Genomic DNA, 24,233 nt, shown 5'->3' with positions numbered 1-24,233 from the left:
GGGTTAATTTCCTCTAAACCAATATACAATTCTATTTTGTCGGTAACGCACAACCATTGGAGAACATATAGGCACACAATAGACGCGCGTTTTCTTCTTCTAGGAAATTGAGAACTACAAAGAAGTTGTGATCACTGCAACCGTAAAATAAATCGTACTGCAAGTGATTAATGGACCTACGAGAACGTGCATATTCAAAGGGGGTAAAGAACTGCAACGAAGACGAATATTCGACCGTCGAAAAAACGTAAAGTCGGCGAAGCCTTTGCGAAGAACTGAACAGCTCGGGAGCGAGAGGCGAGCCTGACGAACCTCCGTTGCACTTTTTGCCGGGCGCCGTTTATCCGGTTCTCATCCTCTTTAACGATCGTCTTAACAAATTTAATTAAGCCCCGACACCGGCACCACTCGTCGCCTCCTCTGTCCCGATCCGAATCTTCGCGGACTTAGCCCATCGCGAAATTAGATTCGCGCGGTTTTCACGCCGGATTCGCGCGCCGCGCGCCGAAACGGCATTTTCTCCTTTCACCGCTTGCGCTCTCTCGCTTCCCTCCCTGCGCCCCTCTCCTAATGCACTTAGACGGTATTTGAGCGTTGCATCAGGGCACCGGATTACGAGAGTTACCGTCTCGGGGCTCAAACGAAAAGGACCCCGAAGTTCGCCCGCTCGGCTGCGCCGTACCAGCCGCACCAGCCGGCGAATTATCAAGCGATGCCGCCACTCTCGCCGAGTTCCAAGAGATTACGACCGAATTTCTATTAGGTGTACAAATCCCGCCGATACCTCTTCCCGAGCAGGCGAACTTTCCCACCCGGAAGAATGAAACGCATTTCTATCCGCCGAATATCCGCCATTTTCGATCGCTCTAACCCTCTCGCCACCGACGCACCGTTACACAGTGTGTCGTCCAATGGAAAAAAGTCCGAAAATCAAAGTGTAAGATCTGCAAATTTATGTATGCTAAAATGTTCGTAACAAAACGTAGTTTCTAAAACTGCCTTAAATTTTAACTGAATAAATCAATTTGTTATTAAAATTGAGGCTGAAACTTCACTGTCAAATTCCGCGCATTTTTGAAAACATGCGTCCCTCGCAAGCTATTTGGTTTTTTAATTTGATTTTTACAGAGTGTGTTTAGCATTATTAGACCTTCAATCTCCCAAAAAGTTTTTTTAAATTATCGCAGTTTGTCCTAATTTTTTATGTTTAACATTTATCAACTTTGATTAGAGTTTTAAAAAAAGTACATCAAAGTACACCCGTGAATTTTTTTACAGTAATTGGTGGCACATTAAACTTTAATTTCGCATTGGTTTAAATCTGCTCACATTTGCTCAAGCGGAGAAAATAATAAAAAACCATATTAAGACGCTCGCGCACGGCGGCTTTCTGCGTAGTCTTTCGAGGAAATTTGCTGCAATTATTTTTAGACGCATGCCATTTGATAAGTACTTACATATGTGTTCAATTTTATTCTTATAAATTATATATTTAGTTTTAAAATTGTTTAAATGTTTACAATCTTTCAATTCAGTATTAAAGAAAGTACCCCAAAAGGTTCCTTTGAGATTTCGTATTATATTAATTTAAAGCACATCAGACTTGATATGACGGTCGACCTTAAGTGCATAAATATACACAAATGTTAAAAATAATAGAAGTTCGCCGTCCACGCCTTTAACGTAGTCTATCGAGTTCCCACCTGCAGGGATTTCCGCCACAGGCCTCGTCATCCCCGCTATGGGCCTATTTATTATTAAATGAAACATCCTACTTATCAGATTCCAACTCAAACACTTGTTCTGATGATAGTGAAGCTGAAGTAGTATAGTACGTACACATATTATTTAATAACATATTATCTATGTTAATTTATTAATTAATTAATTTATTCATTTTATTTGTTTCTAGGTAAAATAAAGGAATTCTCTTAAGGATTCCTAAGTTTTAATTCCTCCTTGTGAAGATTTGAATAAGTAATGTATACAGTATTGTACTTTTTTTTTAAATTTTCGTTAAAATTGTAAACTACGTTTTATGCAGTAAAAAAACATAAGAATTTATTAAAACATAAGAGTTATCGCAATTAAAAAAAAAATTTTTTTATATACCAATCGATTCGCCTTTGCATTTTATTTAAAAAAGTATTAAGGTACTTTACTCGAAAATTTCATAATTTAAGAGTTATGACTTTTTTCCCGAATTCCCATATACTCGACACACTGTGCGTTACTATAAAACGGGTGGAATTGATTAGAAAATTTCATCTTATCAAAACTAGTTCTTTTCGTAAGCTAATACTCGATTAAGATAAGGTGCAGTGGGGTAAATCCGTACACGCGGCAAATCCGCACTAGGCCCTTATTTATTCGAATATACGTTGCATTGTACCAACTGTAAGGTAGAAATCTTCCTTTGGTTAGTATTCAATGATCAACATAGATAGCTGCCATGTATTCTGCGATTCCCGCGTTTTCCTCGTTCGACAAAGTGCATGGTGTTTCCAGGTGCAGAGCAAAGATCGAGTTAAGCATTATAAAACGATAATTTAAGCAATAGTTTACATATCTATGTGTTTATCTTCGATAGGCACAACGTATAGTAAGGCAAGTTTCCTTTATAGTAGTAAAATATATCAGTTCTTTTATATTTTTTTAATAAAGTAACAGTCTAACCTCACTCAGGAAATATTTGAGCACGGGGCAAATTCGGACTATCCGTCGGGGCAAAACCGCACTATAGTACGAATTTACCCAATGTTACATTTTAATTCTTACTTACTCAACTGTTTCATTAAATTCCCTTCTTGGTAGGCATTTAATTTGGAATTTCTTAGACTGATAATACTTTTGCAACCCCACGATGGTCCGAAATTATGTAAAGAAAACAACACCGCACTATACAAAGGAAATGTAGGCTGAAGCATTGGCAGAAATTAAAGCTGGCCGAATGACTGTTTATAGAGCCGGTAAGCACTATAAAATACCAAAAAATACAATTAGTGACCGAATCCGAGGAAAAAGTGGATAAAAAAGTGAATCCCGAGGAAGAAACACCGTACTTTCACGTGAAAATGAAAAACGTCTTTCCGATGGACTGTTAACCTTGGATAATATAATAATCAAAATTTGAATTTTTATTTTTGTTATTTTATTACTAATAATAATTCCGCTTTTGCCCCATAATATAAGGAAACAAGATTCAATAATTTTTAAACAGGTAGCTGCAGTTTTGCCCCAGTTCCGGGGAAGTCCGTCCTAGCAGCACTGTTTTTAATTTATTAAGAAAATCATAAGTTTCAGAAGATATTTTTAATCCAAATTAATGCAACTTAAAGAATAAACCATGCGCTAAATAAAAACACTAAGATTATTAGGTCTTAGTGGAACAGATAGAAAATACATCAGTTTAAAGTAAACTTTACAATTTCTGAGTCGGTTTTACCCCACTCCACCTTATTGCACAAATCTAGCAACAAATATGCCAAAATAATTTGCATTTACCAGGGCACTCTAAAGTTCTTAACACTAAACCTACCACCGCCGGTCAAAATGACCGGTTCCAGATTTTTTATTTTACAATTACTGAAATTATAAAGATGCTTTCGTGGGAATCCAAAATCCGAATAAATTCAATCTCGTCATTTTTATACGACAACATGTATTAGTTACTTTTAAGGCTTGGTAGGTTTAGTGTTAAATAAGATATTAAATATATTTCTCGGTTAGTATTTTGGATCGGTGCAAAATTGAGTCGGGAATGAAATACTGTAACTAGTACATTAAATGTAATAGAATTAAAATACTCGTCGTTTCTTATCTCTTAATCATGTGCTCCTTAAGTTTGTTGTGATCCCGTATTAACCCATTTGTATCATAAGGAAATATGAGAAGAAGCCTTTATCACCAAACTTTTTTTTTATTATATTTAAGTACTTCATATTTTAGCATTATAAGAAACAATAAATTGAGCGTATATATACGCTCCGGTGATAGTGACCAGGAAAATTGAGCGTATATATACGCTAGTGATGCAAATGGGTTAATAAACACATAGATAATGATGTCCTGGAGAAACGGTTCCAAATGGTATCGTAATTGATATTTAATTCTAGAAGAGGTCTACTTCTCAACAGCAGTGCATTGTGCGCAAACGGTTGACATTCAATTAACTTGTGCACTGTCGCTGTAGACACACAGGTACAATTAGAGGCTCCGCTTTCGGGTCAAATTGTCCCGAACACCGCGCGAGAGATAATATTCGACTCGTTCGAGTGTTTTTTATTAAATTCATCTCTTTATGAAACGTCGGGAAAGTGGAAGAGGAATTTGATCAACTCGCCGAACGGCACGAGCAACGCAACCGGCTTGAAATAAAAACGCACGCAGAAGTAATTTGATTTTCTTCATGCGAAATGCGGAATGGTTGTCAGAAATATTGACGCCCGTGGCGAACGTGTCGAAAATCGCTGTGAAATTGACAATTCATTCGGTCCGAACCCGGAAGCAGATTTGAAAGCTGGGTCGATCGCTTGTCTCGGCCAGCAAATATACAAAAGACGAGACGTCGCTCACAAGATTAAAAGACATTTTGCACGTCGGTGAAACGTCAATTAAAATGGAACAACTAAAATATTGGTATTATCACTGGGCTGCGGATTTTAGAACAAATATTTATTAACGGATCATCTTCAGTAACGTCATCTAAGAATTTCGTTTCGGATTATAATTTAAAAGAAAATTTCTAAGTCGTTTCTGATTTCTATTTCTTCCTTCTGGTACAGTACAACTACTGAAAGTGCTGTTAACACTTTGATCGCCAAACTAGAAACCCCAAAAATTGCATAAAATCCAAGTAAGTTATTCAATGAAATAAAAATGGTAAAAAATTAAATGTATGATACTGAGTAATCCTCCAACTTTCTTGCATGTTACAGATCCTATTCAAGTTTAGTACAATGAATATGTCAACGTACAAATTCATTTTAAAACCTGCACAAATAATTCCGTCACCCACATATGGGATTCAACGTGTTAATAGGATCCCGGTAGGTTAACACGTTAAGCGGCAAACATCAACCCCAGAAATTCTTACAAAATTGGAGTAATTTAATTAATGAAACCAAAACTAGAAATTTAAAATGTATTATAGGGGACGTTGTCTTAACCCTTTTGGATTCGAAGGATTCCAATGAAATTCGGTTTATCTGGATATCGCACAATAAAAATGAATTTCTAAGCCCAGTCAAAAATCACTGTCTTTAGAAAATGGTGGATTTTTCTCAGAGTTGCAGACGTTCCATCAAAGTTTTAACAAGCCGATCGCGCGACCGGTTCGCAATCTTGCAGATTTCCAGCGGATTCGTTATGTCCGTAAACAGATAATTCCTGATCGATCCGTTCGGTTTTCGGGAAGAGTTCCTCGGCTGTAACACTGTTGATCCAGGGCGTTATCGCAATTAGAGCCGCTTTCGCGGGGATCCTCTTGCGGGCTTCCGGTTCCGGACTCGTTCCTCGGAATGCGGTCCCGTTCGCGCGATTTCGATCCGCAAGTTCGCGCGGCGGCGATCCATTCGATCGGAAACGAGCTCGCTCGCGCGATCTGGAACACTCTCGCGCGATTAACTTGTAAAACATCATCTGTCTAGTGGGCCGGAACGAAGACTTAGTTTAGCGTGACTGGCGTTCTTTCCGAACCCGCGCACCTTCCGGCTCCACCGTATCGATTCACGTTCGAACGGGTCGATTAACTCCGGCCAATCCGCGCTGTGAAATATCGCGATCTCTCTCTCTTTCTGTTTCTCTCTCTTTCTCCTCCTCTCTCTCTCTCTCTCCCTCTCTTTCTCTCTCTCTCTTTTCCCCTCGAATTCTACACTTCTGCCGCAGCGGAACACGAATTTTTCAAACGGCCGACGTGCTCAAAATTTTACGGAAAAAATCATTTGCGCGAGCGAGCTGGCAGCTAACCGTTTTCATGGTTATAAATAAAATAAATTTTCATAGTAATTAAACCGGCCACTTTTTCACGCAAGTGGCAAGCACGGACAGTTCTCTGCCGACGCAGCTTGACGGAAACGATGCGCTCTAACTCGATTAATTAACCCTCAAGTAGCGGGTCATGTTGACAACTATACAAGGTGTCCCATTTAAGTCTCTCCAAAAAAAGTTGAATGATTTCGAGGGGAACGTAATGTGATGTGAATAGCTTTTCTGTAGGTCAAGGCGTAGAGGACACATGAAGGTCAACTATATTTTTTAACGCAGTGATTGATGCTGCGCGTTGTTCCCAGTAGAAAATTGCTAACCTATTTATAATATCGAAAAACCGTAAGTTTTGGGAGATACTTTACGTTTTTTTACAACGGTACTCAATTCCACTGTAGCTATTGTAACACTGATTGTAATACATTTTCGATTGTATTAAATATTACCATGGTAAAATATTCTTTTTATCAAACCAGCCGCAAAGTCAGCAGACTGCGGATGTTATGCGTTTATAGCAAGAATGAGTAGGTGCATTTTAAAACAGGAATTCAAACGATTCAACCCCGTTCCGTATAATAACGAGTCAGACCCGTGAAATAAATAAAATCTACAAATAAAAATAAATAAATAAATCAACGATAAATCTACAGTAAATCTTCAAATAAAATCTCTTTTAGGTCGAATTGAAATTCTATTCTTGTATAATCAAGCTTTATTCCTGTGAAATTATTGCGGATACAGAAGTTCTAATCATTGTAGCCGCGAAGACAATCGCATGGCACGGGTTAAGAACAGCAATGTATTCTTTTCAACTTGATAAAATGATTAAAGCAGTGTGGTGGCGATATCACCACGTACGCCAATGCATAAGAATTCTTCTAAGAATTTCTCTTTCCTTTCCAACTCTGTTACGCTATTATTCTCTATTTCCTGTCTGCTAGTCGCACATTTGGTGACCAGCCTTTCACGAATTCCCAATGCATCCTTGAGAACGTCACCAGAGTTCTGGTTTTCGTTAGGTCTCTGTTTATGACTCTTTTCCGCTGTCCCTGTCGCTATCACTGTCTTCTCAAGTTTTCCTTTTCTATTCTCTTCTCTTTTTCTCTCCCATATTTTTGCCTTTTCTAACTCCGTCGTGTTTAAGAATGCAACGAGAGTCGCCAGTTGATTGTAAGCCTCCGAGACAACAACACCAGCACTGCACTGACATTCGCGCTTACCGATATTGTTAATAAACGAAGCGAGGACAATCTCTGTTATTTTATACCACCTTATCCACTTCAGCAGGATTCAAATCCTGCTCCCGTCTCTTGCGATAGAGGCAGACAATTTTTATTTTGCACAAAAATCCCACAAACGTTGCCGCTGTTTCGCATTTGATCTACTCACTTTTGTGATAAAGATTAGTCTAGTGAAGCCAAATGTCTAGTTGTCGTGTCTAGTATTAGTCTAGTGAAGTCATCTCCTCGAGAGATTAATTAGGTCGTGTTTAGAAGATTAAATGCCCGATCTTTTACCCCGGAAATGAGTCTGGTTGCTTAGCAAAGTCCCCGAAGTTGTTCCGGCGTGTTGCCCTGTCGCGGCTAGATCGATCCTCGCAGTTGATTGCGAGACGGAAGTATCGTGATCGAAGGAACTCTCAACCGGGGCTGGTGTCCCGCGTGCATTAACGAGAACGTTATTAACGAGGAGAGCGCGAGAGCCCGTGGAAACAGGGGACACTCGGAATGAAACTGCACCGTGGAGCGCGAGGGGGTAGCATTACGAAGAACAACGACGCGCCAGGGACGGGACGGGGCCCAGAAGGGCCACTTTACTCTTAGGTAATAATCGTCGACGAGCCCTGGTTACAAATTACGATTCCGTGAGAAGAATCCGAGACCGAGACCGTGGACGCCAGACGAAGAGAGGGAGAGAGCCAAGAAGAACCGGCCACGGGATACACGCCGCTTCATAACGATTAATGTAACGCCCGGTTCATACGCCGCGCCGACCTCGTTACCGCTAATTCGAATGTATTGTACCAGGACACTGTCCAGCTTTAATCTGACCAGTTTATCTCGCAATGTATGGACGATACGGAAAGATATTCCCGCGCGACGGCTGCAGCCGGATTTAACGCGATCTAAAAAAAAAAAGAAAAAAATTCCCACGCAGAAGAAGCGAAATAATATACTCTTCGTATGCTACTCTAGAGCACAGATTTTCCCTGAAACCAAATTTCTGGGAACCAGCTGGCAGAATTTTGTACAATTATTTGCCACAGAAAAGTAATTAAATTTTTAGACGGGTGCCTATTTCAGAAATCAAATATTTTTAGTTTGTTTATTAACGGAACTTGCTGCACCCATTTTTCCTCTCTCCGGTCCCAGAAGTAAAAGCAATGCCAGTTGCCCGTTACTCGATATTTTGCAGCAAGCTGAATTATCGCCTAATTCGATTTTCGATTCGCACAATACGGTTGTACATTGTTATTGATCGTCTGGGGGCCGTTTATTGAATTGCTTAGGGGGGATAGGGGGTGGGACGTCAATAATATCGTACAATATGATTCCATAACATTATCGAACGTCTGGGGAGTCCTTAATACTTGTTCTTTCTTACGTAAATCGGCCGTAGTAATACGAAAATTCGTCTCGCTCCCGATCGAGCCTCTTTCCGCCTCGTAAAAATTGCTTCTCCTCATTTTGTCCTACATTGGGAATATATTTGTTATCGACAAGCCGGGGAGTCGAGGAAATATGATTTCGCCGGGAATCGAACGCGAAATATGTATTTTGCATCGATGAATACAAGCTCGAACGTCATTTGGCAGCTTTAACCCTTTCGTGGTTCTGATTTTATGGTCGCGGTGTTTTTTCTGTTGTTTTGCTTTCTGGGCTCCTCCGCGGTCACGGTGTTCTCTTAAATGCGTCCCCCTCTATTAAATATGAAAAAATGTGACAAAGGAAAGCCGTAGATTGGAACCCAAAGCGCCTGGACCTTTATGCAAATTAGTAGAATACAGTAAAACGGTCGGGCTAACGAACATTAATATTATTTCTACCTCATTTCAGCCATAAGGACTCTTTTAGCCCGGAGAAATAAATTTTTTCCATTATTCCGGAGCCGCGTAAAATAATCTGTGAAAATGAAAATTCACATAAAAATCCGCAGATTAGTTGTAACTTTAAATAACAAAGAGCGGCCCGCAAGAACAATTTGACTGTCTCGCATGAAACACGAGACCCCGGTCATTATACATACATGGCACTCGTGATAAACGCATTAAATTATACGCGGTGCGTTAATATTTTTTTACCGGGACGCAAATGGGCTGGCCGTTTCAATTGAATTAAAACACATTTTTTATAAATCGTTCTGCACGTTCTGACGTTCTGTGAACAGTGGTCCAACCCTTAAGTGGTCAAACAGACTGTCTGTTGTTCCACGAATTTTTAAATAAACAACGTTATGGTTATATTTGCTGTTAATAAATTTTAAACAACTTTGTATCGGTACAAAAATATTACATTCAGTGCTACATTAAGATGCAATATTAAATTGAGTTTTGAAAAGTTGAAGGATTCTTGGATAAACCATTGACTGAAAGTAGCTTAACCTTCAATTGGTCAGACAGGTTGTCGAGTATTCCATGAACTTTTAAAAGAACGAAATTATTAAATTAACTGGTAACAATAATGTTACTTGTACCACTATAAATGGTCTATCAAACGTTAAATCAAAATCAAAGAAACAAGATCGAATTTTTAATTATTTCCAGATATTTAAAATGTTTTTAATATTTCCATATATTTTAAATGTTTTTTTATAAAACATTTGAACGGAAACCGATAACAACCCGCATCCCTCACTTTCCAAACACGATTGGTATCGAATCAACAGCCGGAAATCAATTTGTTGGGAAGATAAACAATAATATTCAAATGAAAAGCTGTACAGATTGCAAAAACGGTACTGCGTTTTCAGGATCGGTGAAAAATACGCGAAAACCAGTACAACATTTAGGGAACGCACCCCGGAGGAGATCGAGCGGGTAGTCTACCACCGGATGTTCTCGAACAACAGAGCTCGGTTCCATCCGCAACTAATGAAACGTAAGTAGCGTCACTCGTTCCCGTGAACATACTAAATCCGAGGAAAGGAATCGCTCGTCGTAAACCGCCCGATCACTTAAGGGTTCAAGTATTTCCGGGACGCGAAGGGTTAACGAGATCCGGGTTTCACCGTTCAATGAACAGGTGCTTTAGCGGCCGAGGTTGATCCCGCAGTGTTTCAACGGGGATTTCGCGGCTAGTCCTACCGGAAAGTTGTCGTGTTTGTCGCACGGTCGATCAGCATCACTGACTTTTTCGTCGCTGTTTGTTGTTTCTTCCCGTCTCCGTGGAAAAGCGAACAAAAAATCAACGCGTCTCTGCGAGTTACAGTGCTGTACGCGTTAAGCGTCCACAGTTGGGACCGAATTGCGGACACTTAAGCGAGGTACGTGGCCCCTGAGAATTCAACTGAAAGAAGGCAGTCTATTCTGACTGTCTGAGTGCTTTAATAGCTCTAAGTAACTACTCGGGCAATACCAAATCCAATCCTTTTCTACTTGACATCCATAATTTGATAAACTCCTACTTCACGGAATCCAAGAAACTGTTTCTTTTTTGGATCCCTTCGCATATTGGAATCACGCATAATGAGAAGGTTGACGTACTAGCTAAAGAAGCATCTTTGTTGGCCATTTCTTTTAATATCCTGGTTCCTTACTCTGATTTTTCCTACAGCTTTAGGAAGCAAGCTAGAGAGCTAACCAAAAACTTTATTCTCGCTGAAGCAGGGTTCAAGGGCACAAAATTTTTCAGCTCATTTTATCATTCTGGGCCTAAACCTTGGTTTGCTCACCTCAGGCTCCCTAGAGAATTCATTTGCTGGGTTAATAGACTTCGATCTGGACACTATCAACTAAGGGCTTCCCTTTTTAAGATTAGACTTGCTGCTGACACAGGTTGTCCATGTGGTTGTCTGGTACAGGATCCTAATCATGTGCTATGGCAGTGTCCAATCTTTGACAATAACAGAGACGCTTTGATTCGCAAACTTTGCAACAAGGGGTTCTTTCCACCCTATACAATAGACTCCTTTTTGTGCGGACCCTTTCTTTGCCCTCTATTTTTCATACACTCATCTCTTAAATCTCACTGTTTATATCTTTAATGTTAATTTTGTACTCGAAAATGCTCGTTATATTGTCTCAATCCTAGTTTTTAAGTCACCTATGTAATGTAATGTTAGCATGCACAGCTATGTGCATGCTGGTAATAATCCCATGTGGGGTTCTATAGCTTAATAAAAAAAAAAAAAAAAAGGCCAGGGGATTTTCTATTCGAATATCTTGAGTACAACAAATACTTTTAACAAAATAAAAGTCTTTTCATCTGAATTGCAATGAGTAAAATAAATTGTTTTTTGTTTTACCTTTAGTTTTTCAGTCGTGGCATTGCATACGTTGTATGCACTCTCTACAGGCTTGACTGAGGTTAAGACACTGAACGGTGAGTGGGGCTGACTCGTGTAAATTTAACCGTGCACTAGTGGAAAGGCACGTTAGGAAGCCGATGCCGCAGGTTGTTGATTGTGGATGGGGGTTCGGATCATTGTCGCAACAACGCGTATTTAAGCGGAATCGATACCGCTATTATTCGTTTTTACACGCGCGATGAGCTAACGCGGGCAATTCCGCGTATGTTCGACAAGCGGGCGTCAATCGGTTGCCGATGTCCAATGTAAATGAACACGGGGAATACATTTTTCGCGGGACTCGTGAACCGACAGAAAAAGCATCGGGAGAGATCGGCCGGCGCGCACACCCAACTAAATTGCAATGTTTTATTTCGCACGCCACCGCGAAAGTTAAATTTGAACACGTCATGTTTAATTCAATTAAAAATACTCGGCCGGCTGCCGAACGACCCGACCCGATCCGAACGACCCAACGAGCCGCTGTCCGGCCCGATGGCGTTTTATTTTTGAGACGAGCGACAACCGAGAATCGTCGAATATCGATCCCGCACGTTCCCCTCGTTGCATTCACATATTCTCTCTCTCTCTCTCTCTCTCTTTTTTCTGTGTCGTCGCATTTCGAGTTTCGACCGAAACGATCGCGGTCCCCACGCGGCGATCGAGCACGTCAGGCCAACTCTGCTTTCCGATTTTACCATAATCTTATTTTCCAAACTGCACGGGATACGCTCCGGTCGTATCAAAATTGAAGGGAACTTAGGAGGGTTCGCCGCATATGTCGATTTTTATGAAACTTACATGAGAGTTTTTCCAGAAATATTTCATACGCAGTCGATCTTCATTGGGGTTCGGGGAACGGGTGAAAGTGATCCTCGACGGTTCAAGTTGACGCTGTACACTTTTCGGAAATCTTTCTTAACATGTAGAGGGTGTAGAGAATTTTTTAAAAGTTGTTTCAATTTCAAACTTCGATTTATTAACCCCTTGCACTCGAGTGGTGACTCTGAAGCACCACTAGAAATTATTGTGGCATTATTTCAAAGAAATTACAAAAAATATTACAAAATATTTGTTACATTACAGAATTTCTATGTAATAGATTACTAAACATTTAAATATTATATGTGGTAATCGGATTAGTTTCGTATGAATAAAATGAAAATATTCCAAGACGGAAGAAACATTTAGTTTTAGAATGAAAATAGCGCCGAGTGCAAAGGGTTAACCCTACTGACACACATGAAGTCTTAACGAGGGAGAAGTGAAATCAAGGTGACAAAAATTTTATCATAGTCAACGCGAATACAGTATAGTTTATACAAATAGTCATACCAACGACTTAAGGAAAATGTTAAAAATCTCTGGAATTGCTATCACTGTGGATTCTTAATAGTTGATTTCCTAAAAATTGAATTCAGAGAAAAATCTCTTTCGTTGATCGAAAGATTCATTGTACAGAAAAAATAAATGCTTTCTTGTATATCGTAAATTTAAAAGTGCCATAAATGCATAATGATTTTCCTATTTGGTTCAGTAAATTAAACTACTAAAATCTATACTTGCAGAAACAGTCTATTTTTTGGTTTAACAACGAATCGTTCAAAGAGATTTTCCGCTCTTTGAAAATTGATTTGTTCGCGTGTCCGACCTTGATCTTCGAAGTCCACGTCACCGAAACGAAATTTCTGAAAGCTACGGCGCATTGTGGGTTCGCTGGACGCATCGTTGCCCTAAGCTCTCTGTATGTTTCGGGTAGCTTCTGCAACACTATGCCCCAGTTTGAGATCGCGAAGTAACTCTATTCGTAAATTGCAGTTGCTCGTATTCGAAATGTACGGACTCGAATTCCTGCAAACAATGTAACAAAGTAACTCGTTTCCTGTACAAGACTAAATTTCATCGTCCCACAACACAGTCAAATAAATACAACAACTGCGACAGAGGTAACGAGGAAAAATCGAGCATACATTTTCCGCGAACCTGACGTTAAAAACAAGACGTAAATTAAACAAAAACATTTTGATAAATACAGTTAAACCTGTTTTTGTGCGGTCCTTTTCTATGCGATTTTTTTTTGTGCGATATGCGCGTTTTGGACTACGACGAGTAGTATTGAATTATGTGCATTTTGAAAATTTCTCTGTGTTTAAAATGAGAAACTAAATTTTTTTTAAATGTTTGCATGTGTAATTTAATTTTTTATTTTATTTGAAAAGCACTTTCACGCTATTTCGTAAATCTTTGACATATTATCTAAGTGGTTCCTCTCCACCGCATAAAAAAGTTTTCTTGAATATGTTGTAAAAAAATAATTTGTTATAGCTATTTATGCAGTTTGTGAATATTTTTTTGTGCGGTTCCGTTTATGCGGTCCCTACCTACTGCACAAAAACAGGTTTGACTGCAGTGGGATTTCCATTACGCTCAGTTTTCGAGGAGAAATGTGCATAAAACATTTACGTCTACTTTTAACTGCGTGTGCCGTGTTAACGTACAATTCTATATACACATAATCATTTAAATAAACGAGTGAAACGAATAAACGCGGCTACATCTATAACTGGGTCAAAACGAACTGCGTTTGCTATAAGAGGATTACCGCGAAAAAGCTATACCTGCGCGCTATGTCGCAAGTTCGGCTCGAAACTTTCAATTTTTGAAACTCTTGAAGCTTTTAAAAATAAACACGTACTTTTACACAAATCCTATTCAGAACAGAAATAAGTGGAAGATTTATTTTGCAGGAGCCTCCTCGTAGAAAAATACTTTGAAATAATATTTCTTAAACGCTTGCTCGTATTTCCAAGATCTACAATTGTAGATGCCAGAAGACACAGTCTGGTAAGCACGAAGTTTTCGTGCGAAGTAGTGCAAGGCTCTCCTTTAAATTACAAAATGTAGAACCCCTCAAAAAATTTCAATGACATTCTCATTTTCTTTGGAATGCTCTGGCGCCTCTACGAGAGAGGGTAAATTCTTGCAATTTTTATAAACTAGTTCGTAGCAATTTACAGCTGTGTAACACTCCTAAATTTCCTGAACACGAATGTTATTCGTTCAGACACAAAATCACGAGAAAATTCTGTTCTTTTGTTGTTAATATTTCACCCTTAACGGACCAATGCAGTCATATAAGCGGCATGGCACTTTCACTCACTGGGTCCAATGCCGCGTATATGGCGGCAAAAATCAAATCAATTAATAATATAAATATTTAGATTTATAATATAAATATTTTCCTTTCTACACTTGATATAAAAATGTCGAGTCCACGGTTTCTCTTCGTATGAAAAATAGCTTGGACCTGGTGGGAAGTAAACTTGAAATACTTCCGGACGGTTAAGGGTTAAATATTCCAGTGAAAGGTACGTAATAAATAAAATTTGATATTCCTGCGAGGAAATTGTTGATGAAAAAGAAGCTCTAATCATCGTAACTCCGAGCGAAGATCGTAGAGCCAGGGATTATCGTAAAGCGGACGGTATTGTGCAGCAAGTAGAACCAGCCAGCCCTGGTCAGACAACGTTCGAGGTCGATTTTCTCGGAAACGAAGCCGCGTAGGAAAAAATGTCACACCGCGTTTCCGACGTATTTTCGCACACATAATCTCGAGAGCGCAATAACTTTCTCGTACTCCGCCTCCTCGCAGAGGTTCCCGTAGCCTTTGCAGGAGTCCCGATCGTCGAGTTGGGTGACCATTTTCGAGTGATTTTCCGTTGCAACTTTCGAGTGCAACGATGCTCGACGGCTCGAGTGCCGGCTGATCAGCCCTCTTCGTGTTTGAATATCGGCGAGCACTTATCGACGCGTATAAATCTTGATCCTGCTACTAGTTAGCGAGTGACGGAGCCGCGCTCGCGAAGAAATTAGACTCGCTCTGATACGTGGAAAGGGGTCGAGCGGGCGAGCGTCGGTTAAAGCACGCGACAACGAGTGCCGTAAAAAAGGAGAACCCGTGGCGAGATAAAGAGAGAAAAAGGGGACGATTCCACGCACACGTGTAACGACGACATTCCGCCGGGACGGTTTTATAACTTCGATAAAAACCGTGTCTTGATTTTAACAACGTCACGTCGTTGCCACGTTTTATTCGTGCCATTAAAACTCCGCGAGTAAAAGCATCTTATTTATGTGCGCCGTTGCCCCGACGAAGGACCGCCGTGGGATGTGGAAATGGCGGAGGGCGAATGGGGGTCGGGGGGTTGATCGATGCGTTTCATTTTACTAGAGAAAATCGAGTTTATCGAGAGAGAAAAAGCGGTGAAAGGAACGCGGTCTCGGCTCGCGCGGAACGCTACGGAACGGAGGAACGGCACGGAACGTAGGAACGGCGTTCGTTTCGTTCTTCTGCCGGGCCTGTTTGTTTCATTACATTGAGAGGCAGTCATAAAATTTATTCACGGCGGGGGTAACGGCACCCCTTTGATTCAGCGCGAGGCAATCTCGCGGTGTTAAGTTCCCTCGTAAATCACCGATCCGCAAGCTCGCGTCCAACGCCGAGCCACGGCCGCGGCGAACCGTCAAGCCAATAATAATGAGTTTCGCTTCGTGGCACCGTTGTTGTAGAAAATGAACGGGCCCGCGATATTCATCCGCCGCGCGAGAAAGAGAGAGAGAGAGAGAGACGCCTTTCCGGTCTCGAAACTTTCGATCTTGCACCCTTGAACGGTCCGACGCGACCCCCGCAATCCAACTTCCTCTTGGAAACTCGCCTTACGTCGAACTAGCAACTTTCTCGGGCCACTCCTCGCCGTGTTTCGTTAGCAACGGCCTAAGCTCGGAACAATTCTTTTGCATCCCACTTGGCAAGTTCGCTGTCCTAGTTAATACATTTTTATTCTCGTACTTTACGCTTTGAGACGGCGCCGAGTCCTCGCGAAGCCGGTGATGATGACCGGTTCACGTAAATCGGTCAAACTTTTGTTGCAGTTCCTGATGCTACGATATTTTTATACAGGGTGGAGCGGAAATCGTAATACAACCGGGACTGGGACTGATTCGATGTAAAGAAAATTTGGTGTAACATTTTTTTATGCGAAACTTCGTTTTCGAGAAAATGCAGTTTGAAAATGAAAATCGAGTCCGACGCGTCCGATCATGACCAACCAACTCTACTCCCTGCACGCGAACCCGACGGATCTTTAAACTCGATTTCCTCGCAAACTGGGCGTCGAATGACAAAATTTTATTCCTTTTTTGCGGATTTATTTTTACACGTAGAATCACCCCCGCGCTGTATATTCCAGATTGTTCGGTGAAAGAATTACACGATTTTTTAGATCTGGATTTACTCGATTTTGCAATATTTTGGAATATTTAATTTGGAGGATAGAAGATTTGGTTTTAAAATAATTAATGGATTGTGAAGGCAATTTGTCAATCTGATGCGTGCATTTAGCTGTTTTCAATATAACTAGTGATATAGAATTCTTTAAAATTATATCAATCAAGGAATCGTCTCGAAGTAGGTTTCATATAAAGAACTTAAAATAATAAAGAGTTGTTGGGAACAATATTTAGCTATTTTCAATATAACTATTAAGTTGATATGTATGGAATGTCCGATTTTCGACAGTGCTGTTAAACAAACGAAGCTCTTTTGTAAATAAAACTAATTCATCAAAGTAGTCAATATGTTCTGTCAATGAACTACAAGTGTCCCGATTGTATTGCAGTTGAAATTGCATTTTCCCATTTACCATATGTCACCGTTATATTTGTTTTTCCAATCATATAAAAAGAATACACAATAGTATTGATTGGCATTGAAGTGAGCTTGATTTGAAGGCTTCAATTAAACATCCAAATAAAAAGATAGAACCTTAAAGATCAGCTTTGTACTTTAAAATGATATAAACCAGTAGTACTATGGTAGTATTTCTAGATCAAACAGCTTTCCAACATATGCATTACAAAATGGGACATTTCATACGTAACAACTTAATATGAAAACAAATTGTGTGAAATGATAACTGGACTGCGGATTTTATGCATTTATGACCAAAATGGGTAAGTGCAATTTGACTAGGTAGAAAAACTAAAAGAATTTTGGAAGAACAATGTATACAGTTCAGCTTATTAAAATTATGAAAAGAAGAGCTATTCTACTCGGCTTCTGTTCTTTGTGATTGATGTAAACAACTTTTCTTTGCATAGAGATCCGCAGTCCAATTATAACCTAAGAGGGAACCATTTTTCGGAGTAGATTTTAAAAATGCTAGATGGTATAGTGAAGACAAAAATTGAACGTCAAAGGGCACGGTAGAATAAAAGTGTAGTCATTGAAAGCGTGGATCAAATTCGCACGATCCAGCTACAGCAGTCTAACAGTAATCCATCAAGCTGCGTGAAAAGGATGCACCGACTGCACCGATCCCGTTCGATCGGGATCGACGCCGCAGTCGATCCGATCTGTGCGAGCGACGATGCGGCACCGCGTGACGTGCGGTTGGTTAACGACCAAGCCGGGCCCCGAAAACAGAAAGCCTATTAATAGAAGCAAGCATTGAGGGCAAACGAACCTTCAATCTGCCGGCTTCGAGTTTGATCAGGCAGTAATCCGTCTTGCCGGCGGCCAGCAGCAGCATAGCGTCCGCGAGATGAGTTCGGAACCGGAAGCTGATATCGGTTGCACCCTTGGCTTCTTGGACCGGGAGATGAATGTAGCTCGCCCCGTAGAACGACACTGCAATAAATTTGAAAAATTTATTGTTCCTTCCGTGCTGATCCTCTCCTTCTCTCTCTCTCTTTCTCTCTCTCTCGTCCCAGGGCCATCGACGCGTGAAATACAGGTTTGCCCGTCCCTTTGAAGCGCGTCGCGTCGCCCGACCGCGTGTAAAGTAACGAGACCTTTTGCCGCACCCACTTTTAAAACGAGAGAGTAATCGCGAGGTTTTAAGGCGGGCGCAGATCCTTTAAATAACGAGCGACCGGATGGGATTAAAGTTTCCCCGATCCGTCTTCGCAAATGCGCCCGAAGATAATGACCACTGAAAGCCGGTCGCGGGTATCCAATACACTAGAACTTTCGAAATTTTTGTACGCGATTAAATCCTCCATTTAATTCCTCACCGTTTAAAGAAAATTTCAATATCCTACGCCCTCTACTTTCCGAGATATTTCACAAAATCTTTTCAACCCCCAATTCCGCGGTGGTTTTCACCCCTTCAATGTAGGTGTTGAAAAAATGAGTCGAATATTTTTCTGAGAAGTACCTCTCCGATAAGATTCATTAAGTTCTGCTTTTGGAGTTTGAATATGTTTGTCTTATTCTTCTTATTCTAATAACCTGAAAGCTTGACATTTTTATAATGCAATGCGAATCGATGTTTGGTCGTCATTAACGCGTTCACTACGAGCGTCACAGATACGTCACATCCACAATTGACTAATACTATATTCGTATTTTTTAAAAATCTGACGTTATAACTGGGGTCTTTATGCAAAACAAAAATTGTTTGCATCAATTGCAAAAAAGTAGGAGCCAAATAGAAATCTCCTAATTTTAATAACCCGAAAGTTTGACATTCCGAGAATCTTTTAATCCGTCTACTGTTTCAAATTGCACCTTTCGTCACAAATGCGTAAAGCCCTCAGTCTATAAGTGAAACATGATTTGCTGATTTAAAGCGAGAATCGTTCTCCTCGATGCAACTGTTTTTGAGGTACTAGACGACGATCTATCTGAAAAGTCAAGAGTGTTAAAACAGTTGAACAAATCGCTTGGATCCTACGGAATCCTCTAGGCGGTAGGTCAACTTTTCAGTGAAAATAAGTTACCTCGTTCGAAGCGAGCTTTCCGAGCCGCGGCTGTTTAGAATTGTTCCTTTTTTCGGACGGTCGATATTTCGCAGAGCCCGCCGAGACGCGTGTTGTAAATTACAAAGGCGAGCTTGGTTGATTTGACAATGGCGCGGTACGTTAACAACGGGGGAATGTTTGATGGCCTCGTAGAGGACCGGCTGGAACTGTCGTGTGTAATTCGTGCGCATAGCGCGTTCATTAGGGGCAAGGAATCGCGGAAAAAAATTGCGCGCGGGTCTGCGAGAGGTCGGTCACGGTAAGCAAATAAGGAGGGGCGGAGCTTTCTCTCTCTCTCTCTCTCTCTCTCTCTCTCTCTCTCTCTCTCTCTCTCTCTCGGTCGCTTCTCTACGTTATAGAGACACGTAGGATTCGTTTCTGGATGCTCGCGTCCGTCCTTTGCGGTGAACGCGGCTCGTTTATCAAAGCCCTTCGCCCTGTTACGCGAAACAGCGGTGAAATTCATCTCGAGGTACTCCGCCAGCCCGCAGGTATCGCGAAATTACCTGTTTTCTGTCGCGCGCGTTAACGTAAGACGCCGATGCTCTAAACGTTCCTGTGGCAACGTGGACATTAAATTAGGATCGCGAAAATTATCATTCGCTGCGTGGAGTTGTTATTAAACACCGTAGACGAGCAAATGAATTTGTCGCTGTCGCGTTGTATCACGCGATTTCGAAACTACTTGTCTGCCACGGGCCACCGCAATAGCTAATTTAAAAACGAGCATTCTGGTGGGTATTAATTGGATGGTAAATGGTGCTGTTACTGTTTAATTACGTCTATCCGATTAACGCTAGATCTGTGAGGCATTGAAAACCACTGTTTCACGTTGCTTCATCAAAATAACTGGAACGAATTTAGTCTGATTTCTAGCGATTTTTATTATACAAAGAAATAAATTGTATCGAATAATTCCCCGTGAATTCATCCATGCATTTTCAACAATCGCGGATTATGTTTTCATAACATAAATTTAAGTGAATGTTAACCAGACTGCGGATCTTTATGCGAAATAAAAATTTGCCACGTCAACTGCATGAAACAGAAGCCAAAATTGTCTTGCTTCTGTTAACAGTTTTAGTAAATTGAAAATAGCACAATAAGTCCACATCTCACTTACACGCTTTTGTTATAAATGGACTGCGGGTTTTATGCATTTATAACAGAACGTGCTGGCGCAATTTAAAATAGCACGAGGATTCAGGGAATTTAGGAACACTAATATATTATTTTCAACTCATTAACAATTACTACAGAGAGAATGAATTTTCACCGTGGCTACTGTTTTTTCGAAATTGACGTTGACAATTTCTATTTTGCATGAAATTCGCAGTCTAATGATAATATAGTTTGATTTTTGTATAAATTCGCTGAAACCCTTTGCGGAATAATCTCCATTGATATTGAGAGACTATTCTCAAACCATTTTCACAACGTTGAGGTAATAATCAACGGAACAATACGTTTAAAGGACTCAAAAAGGGCCAGCACGTTAAACACGCCGTTTTCAAATTGTGTTTTTTCACCGCCGGCTTTTGCAGCCGGAGAACTCAGAATTTTTCGTTGCCACCTGGCTGTGAGTGGTGGTAGACACTTCAAAAACGGTAGAAATACAACGCTGTGCAGCCGAGGGGCATAAATATGGTCGAAAACTTACTATTGTGCGCTGGCAAATGAAATACAGGATTCCGTTGCCGAAACTATTGTATCATACTTTTACAGAGTTATCGCTACACAGTAGTAAAACTGTAGGAATTTCGTAGAAAACGTTTTTCTACACGCCATAAGTAATTGGAGCGTCCATTGGAAAAAACTATGCTCGTTTTTAAAATCACAATCTTGCAAATACGCGCTCTGCATTCCAAGGATAAATAGACATCCCGCGAAGCTATCTGCAAGCAAGTTTTAAGTAAATTGGATGATTGCTTTTTGAGATATCATGTCATCCAATTACAAAAATCTCGTTCCCGGGGAAACGCGTTTAAAGTTTCACGAACAGTTTCGAAGTACACGGGAGATAGCCGAGGACCTACGAAACCGGTAATATTTCGAGTCTATTTGCAATACTTTGAAATTAGAGCTGACTGGACCGTTTCTCGGAGAACGCTTGCAGATCAACAAAGAATTAATTAATTTAACTTTGTAACTAACAAAGGGGGTGTGTTCAAACTGTACAAGCTGATTTTAATGAAATCTATGCCAGAGATATTTAGAAAAATGTATGACGCATTTTTCCATCGTTCGTATTAAAGGGGTGAAAACAACCCCGGAACTGGGTTGAAAACATTTTGTAAAATATATCAAGTTGTAAAATATAATAAGATTCCTATTTGGCTCCTACTTTTTGCAATTGATGCAAACAATTTTTGTTTTGCATAAAGACCCTAGTTATAACGTCGCATTTTTAAAAAATACGAATATAATATTAGTAAATTGTGGATGTGACGTATCTGTGACGCTCGTAGTGAACGCGTTAATGACGACCAAACATCGATTCGCATTGCATTATAAAAATGTCAAGCATTCAGGTTATTAGAATTAGAAGATTCCTATTTGGCTCCTACTTTTTGTAATTAATGCAAACAATTTTTGTTTTGCAGAAAGATCCCAGTTATAACGTCACATTAAAAAAAAGTACGAATATAATATTAATAAATTGTGGATGTGACGTATCTGTGACGCTCGTAGTGAACGCGTTAATCACGACCAAACATCGATTCGTATTGCATTATAAAAATGTCAAGCATTCAGGTTATTAGAATTAAAAGATTCCTATTTGGCTCCTACTTTTTGCAATTGATGCAAACAATTTTTGTTTTGCATAAAGACCCTAGTTATAACGTCGCATTTTTAAAAAATACGAATATAATATTAGTAAATTGTGGATGTGACGTATCTTACGTTAATGACGACCAAACATCGAAGGGTGTCATTATAAAAATTTCCGGGAAAAAACGGGGGATTGTTGAAATTTTGAAAAAATTCGTCCACCGACAAAACTCGGTGAAAGCTGTCCGGGCCAGCTGACGATTTAATCCGATTGGGGCGGGTGTTAAAAATCGTTGTAAACTCGCGTAATACGTTCACGTTCGAGAGGAGAAGCGCGGCGATTGAACGGCCAGGTGAATGGCGTGGGCGTTAATGTCTCCCACGCAGATTCCAGGAACGGTGTTCCTCAACGAGGATCCTCCCCGAAGCGAGATAGCCGGAGAAAAAGAGGATTGTTCGCGCCTAATGACCCGCGGCGGTTGTTCCACGTACCCGAACGCGTTCTTAGATCATTTACACGCCGCTGGGAAATAAACTCCGAGGCGAAGTTTGCCGGTCCCGCGGCCCGGAGAAGCTTCTCGAGCGTGTTCCGATTTCTCGGTACGGTGTCTGATGCGAGATCTCTTCTTCACCGGTCGTTTGAAGGAGTTGAAGTCGCCCATTCATCGGTCTCGCCCGGGCCTTTCAATCGTCTTCTTCTGCACGATTCTTTTTTACCCCCGTTCTCCTCTTTCCCGGCCGCGTTGCTACCGGCCACCGACGGAACCGATGCACTCGATACGCCGGGATGCACACGCTAATGAGAGATATTGTGATTCTGCGACGATCGGTTATGCTTTGACAAGCCGCGCTATTCAATGCTGAGAATCGGGCTGTTTCTTGTACACATCGTAAATTCGTGAAGAAATTGTACAGTTCAAAAAACAATTACCGAGGCTCGCGAAAAATGTTAGAACACAGAAACAATTGTTGAGACTCGTGAAAAAAGTGTAAAGATCCTAAAAACAATTTCCAAGGCTTGTGACAAAATGTTAAGACCCAAAAACGATTGTTGAGGCTTGTAAAAATATGTAGGTCTGATGAGACAATTTTTAAGACTCGCGAAAAAATATGGGTCTCAAAAAACAGTTAGTAGGCAATCACGAGAAAAATTGTAGGACTTAGGAGACAACTTTGAAGCTCGTGAAAAAATGATAGGATTCACGAAACAATTTTGAACTCGTTGAATCCAAATTTTTAGAAGATTAGGGGGAGTTCCCCTAGTACCGGACACTTAAGGTTTTTCTTAAATAAATAAAAGAATAAAATATTTCATGTCTTCTATACCATTCTATTTATAACTTAACAGCATTATCAATCAGTAGAAACCAAGAAAAGAAATAATTTTATTCTAACAATTAATTAAAACTTTGATTGAAGTTTGGTATAGAATTTGCACAGTTCGTAAAGTGTCCCCTAGTACCGGACATTACATACATTGAGAATGTAGCTTAAAAATAGTTTCAAAATAATGTACAGCGATCACAAACATAGTTATCTGCACATTCCGGGATATCGGCACAAGCTTCATGTGCCCATTTTTTGCAGCTAAAACACTGAATCCAGTCTTCTTCATTGCTTTCTAAACAAACCACGCAACTGGTTTTCAAGTTTGACTCTCGTAGGTTTAATGTTCTGGTTGTCTTACGCTTATTTCCCGAATTTTTTATTTGTTCTGTCATCCTCTTTTTGTTTTCTTTCTCCTCGGTCATTTATTTATTTATTTATTTTTTTAATTATTAAAAAAATTTTTTTAAGTGATTTTTAACCACTGAAAACAAAATAATAACAATTACTTCCCAATTATTATCCTTCCTCAATTATTATTAATACGTATATGAATAAGTAAAATTCAGATTTGTATTGTCCGGCGATAGGGGACAATGATCTGTCCGGAACCAGGGGACACCGAAGCCATAAAAAAAATTATTTTTTGTATCAACCAGTGCACCGTATATACAAAATACAGAGGTAATTAAAAAAACTACTTACCAAAAGACATAATAATGCCACTCATAAGTTTTTCTACTAACCAAAATTGATAGATGTAACACTTTATAATTTGTATGATACACTAGCTTGTACTATGCACGTGCGACTGGAATGTGTCGAAACCTGATTGTGCTTGG

At 40.2% G+C, this 24,233-nt stretch overlaps 2 protein-coding genes across 2 annotated transcripts in view; both read right to left on the bottom strand.

Annotated features, from left to right (window-relative positions):
- LOC143362668 (integral membrane protein GPR180) overlaps positions 1-24,233 on the bottom strand; it is a 143,064-nt gene that overhangs the window by 99,696 nt on the left and 19,135 nt on the right. The window lies entirely within an intron of this gene.
- Positions 1-24,233, bottom strand: part of Kon (chondroitin sulfate proteoglycan 4-like protein) — a 100,806-nt gene that overhangs the window by 58,696 nt on the left and 17,877 nt on the right. Inside the window, exon 2 of the mRNA XM_076803014.1 lies at positions 18,015-18,178. Within this exon, the coding sequence (XP_076659129.1) occupies positions 18,015-18,178 (164 nt within the window). The remainder of the gene's footprint in view (positions 1-18,014; positions 18,179-24,233) is intronic.

Source organism: Halictus rubicundus, chromosome 17 (assembly GCF_050948215.1).
Source record: "Halictus rubicundus isolate RS-2024b chromosome 17, iyHalRubi1_principal, whole genome shotgun sequence".
Classification (NCBI taxonomy): Eukaryota; Metazoa; Arthropoda; class Insecta; order Hymenoptera; family Halictidae; genus Halictus; species Halictus rubicundus.
Note: the sequence above shows the minus strand (reverse complement) of the source record. Positions and strands in the feature narration are given on the sequence as shown.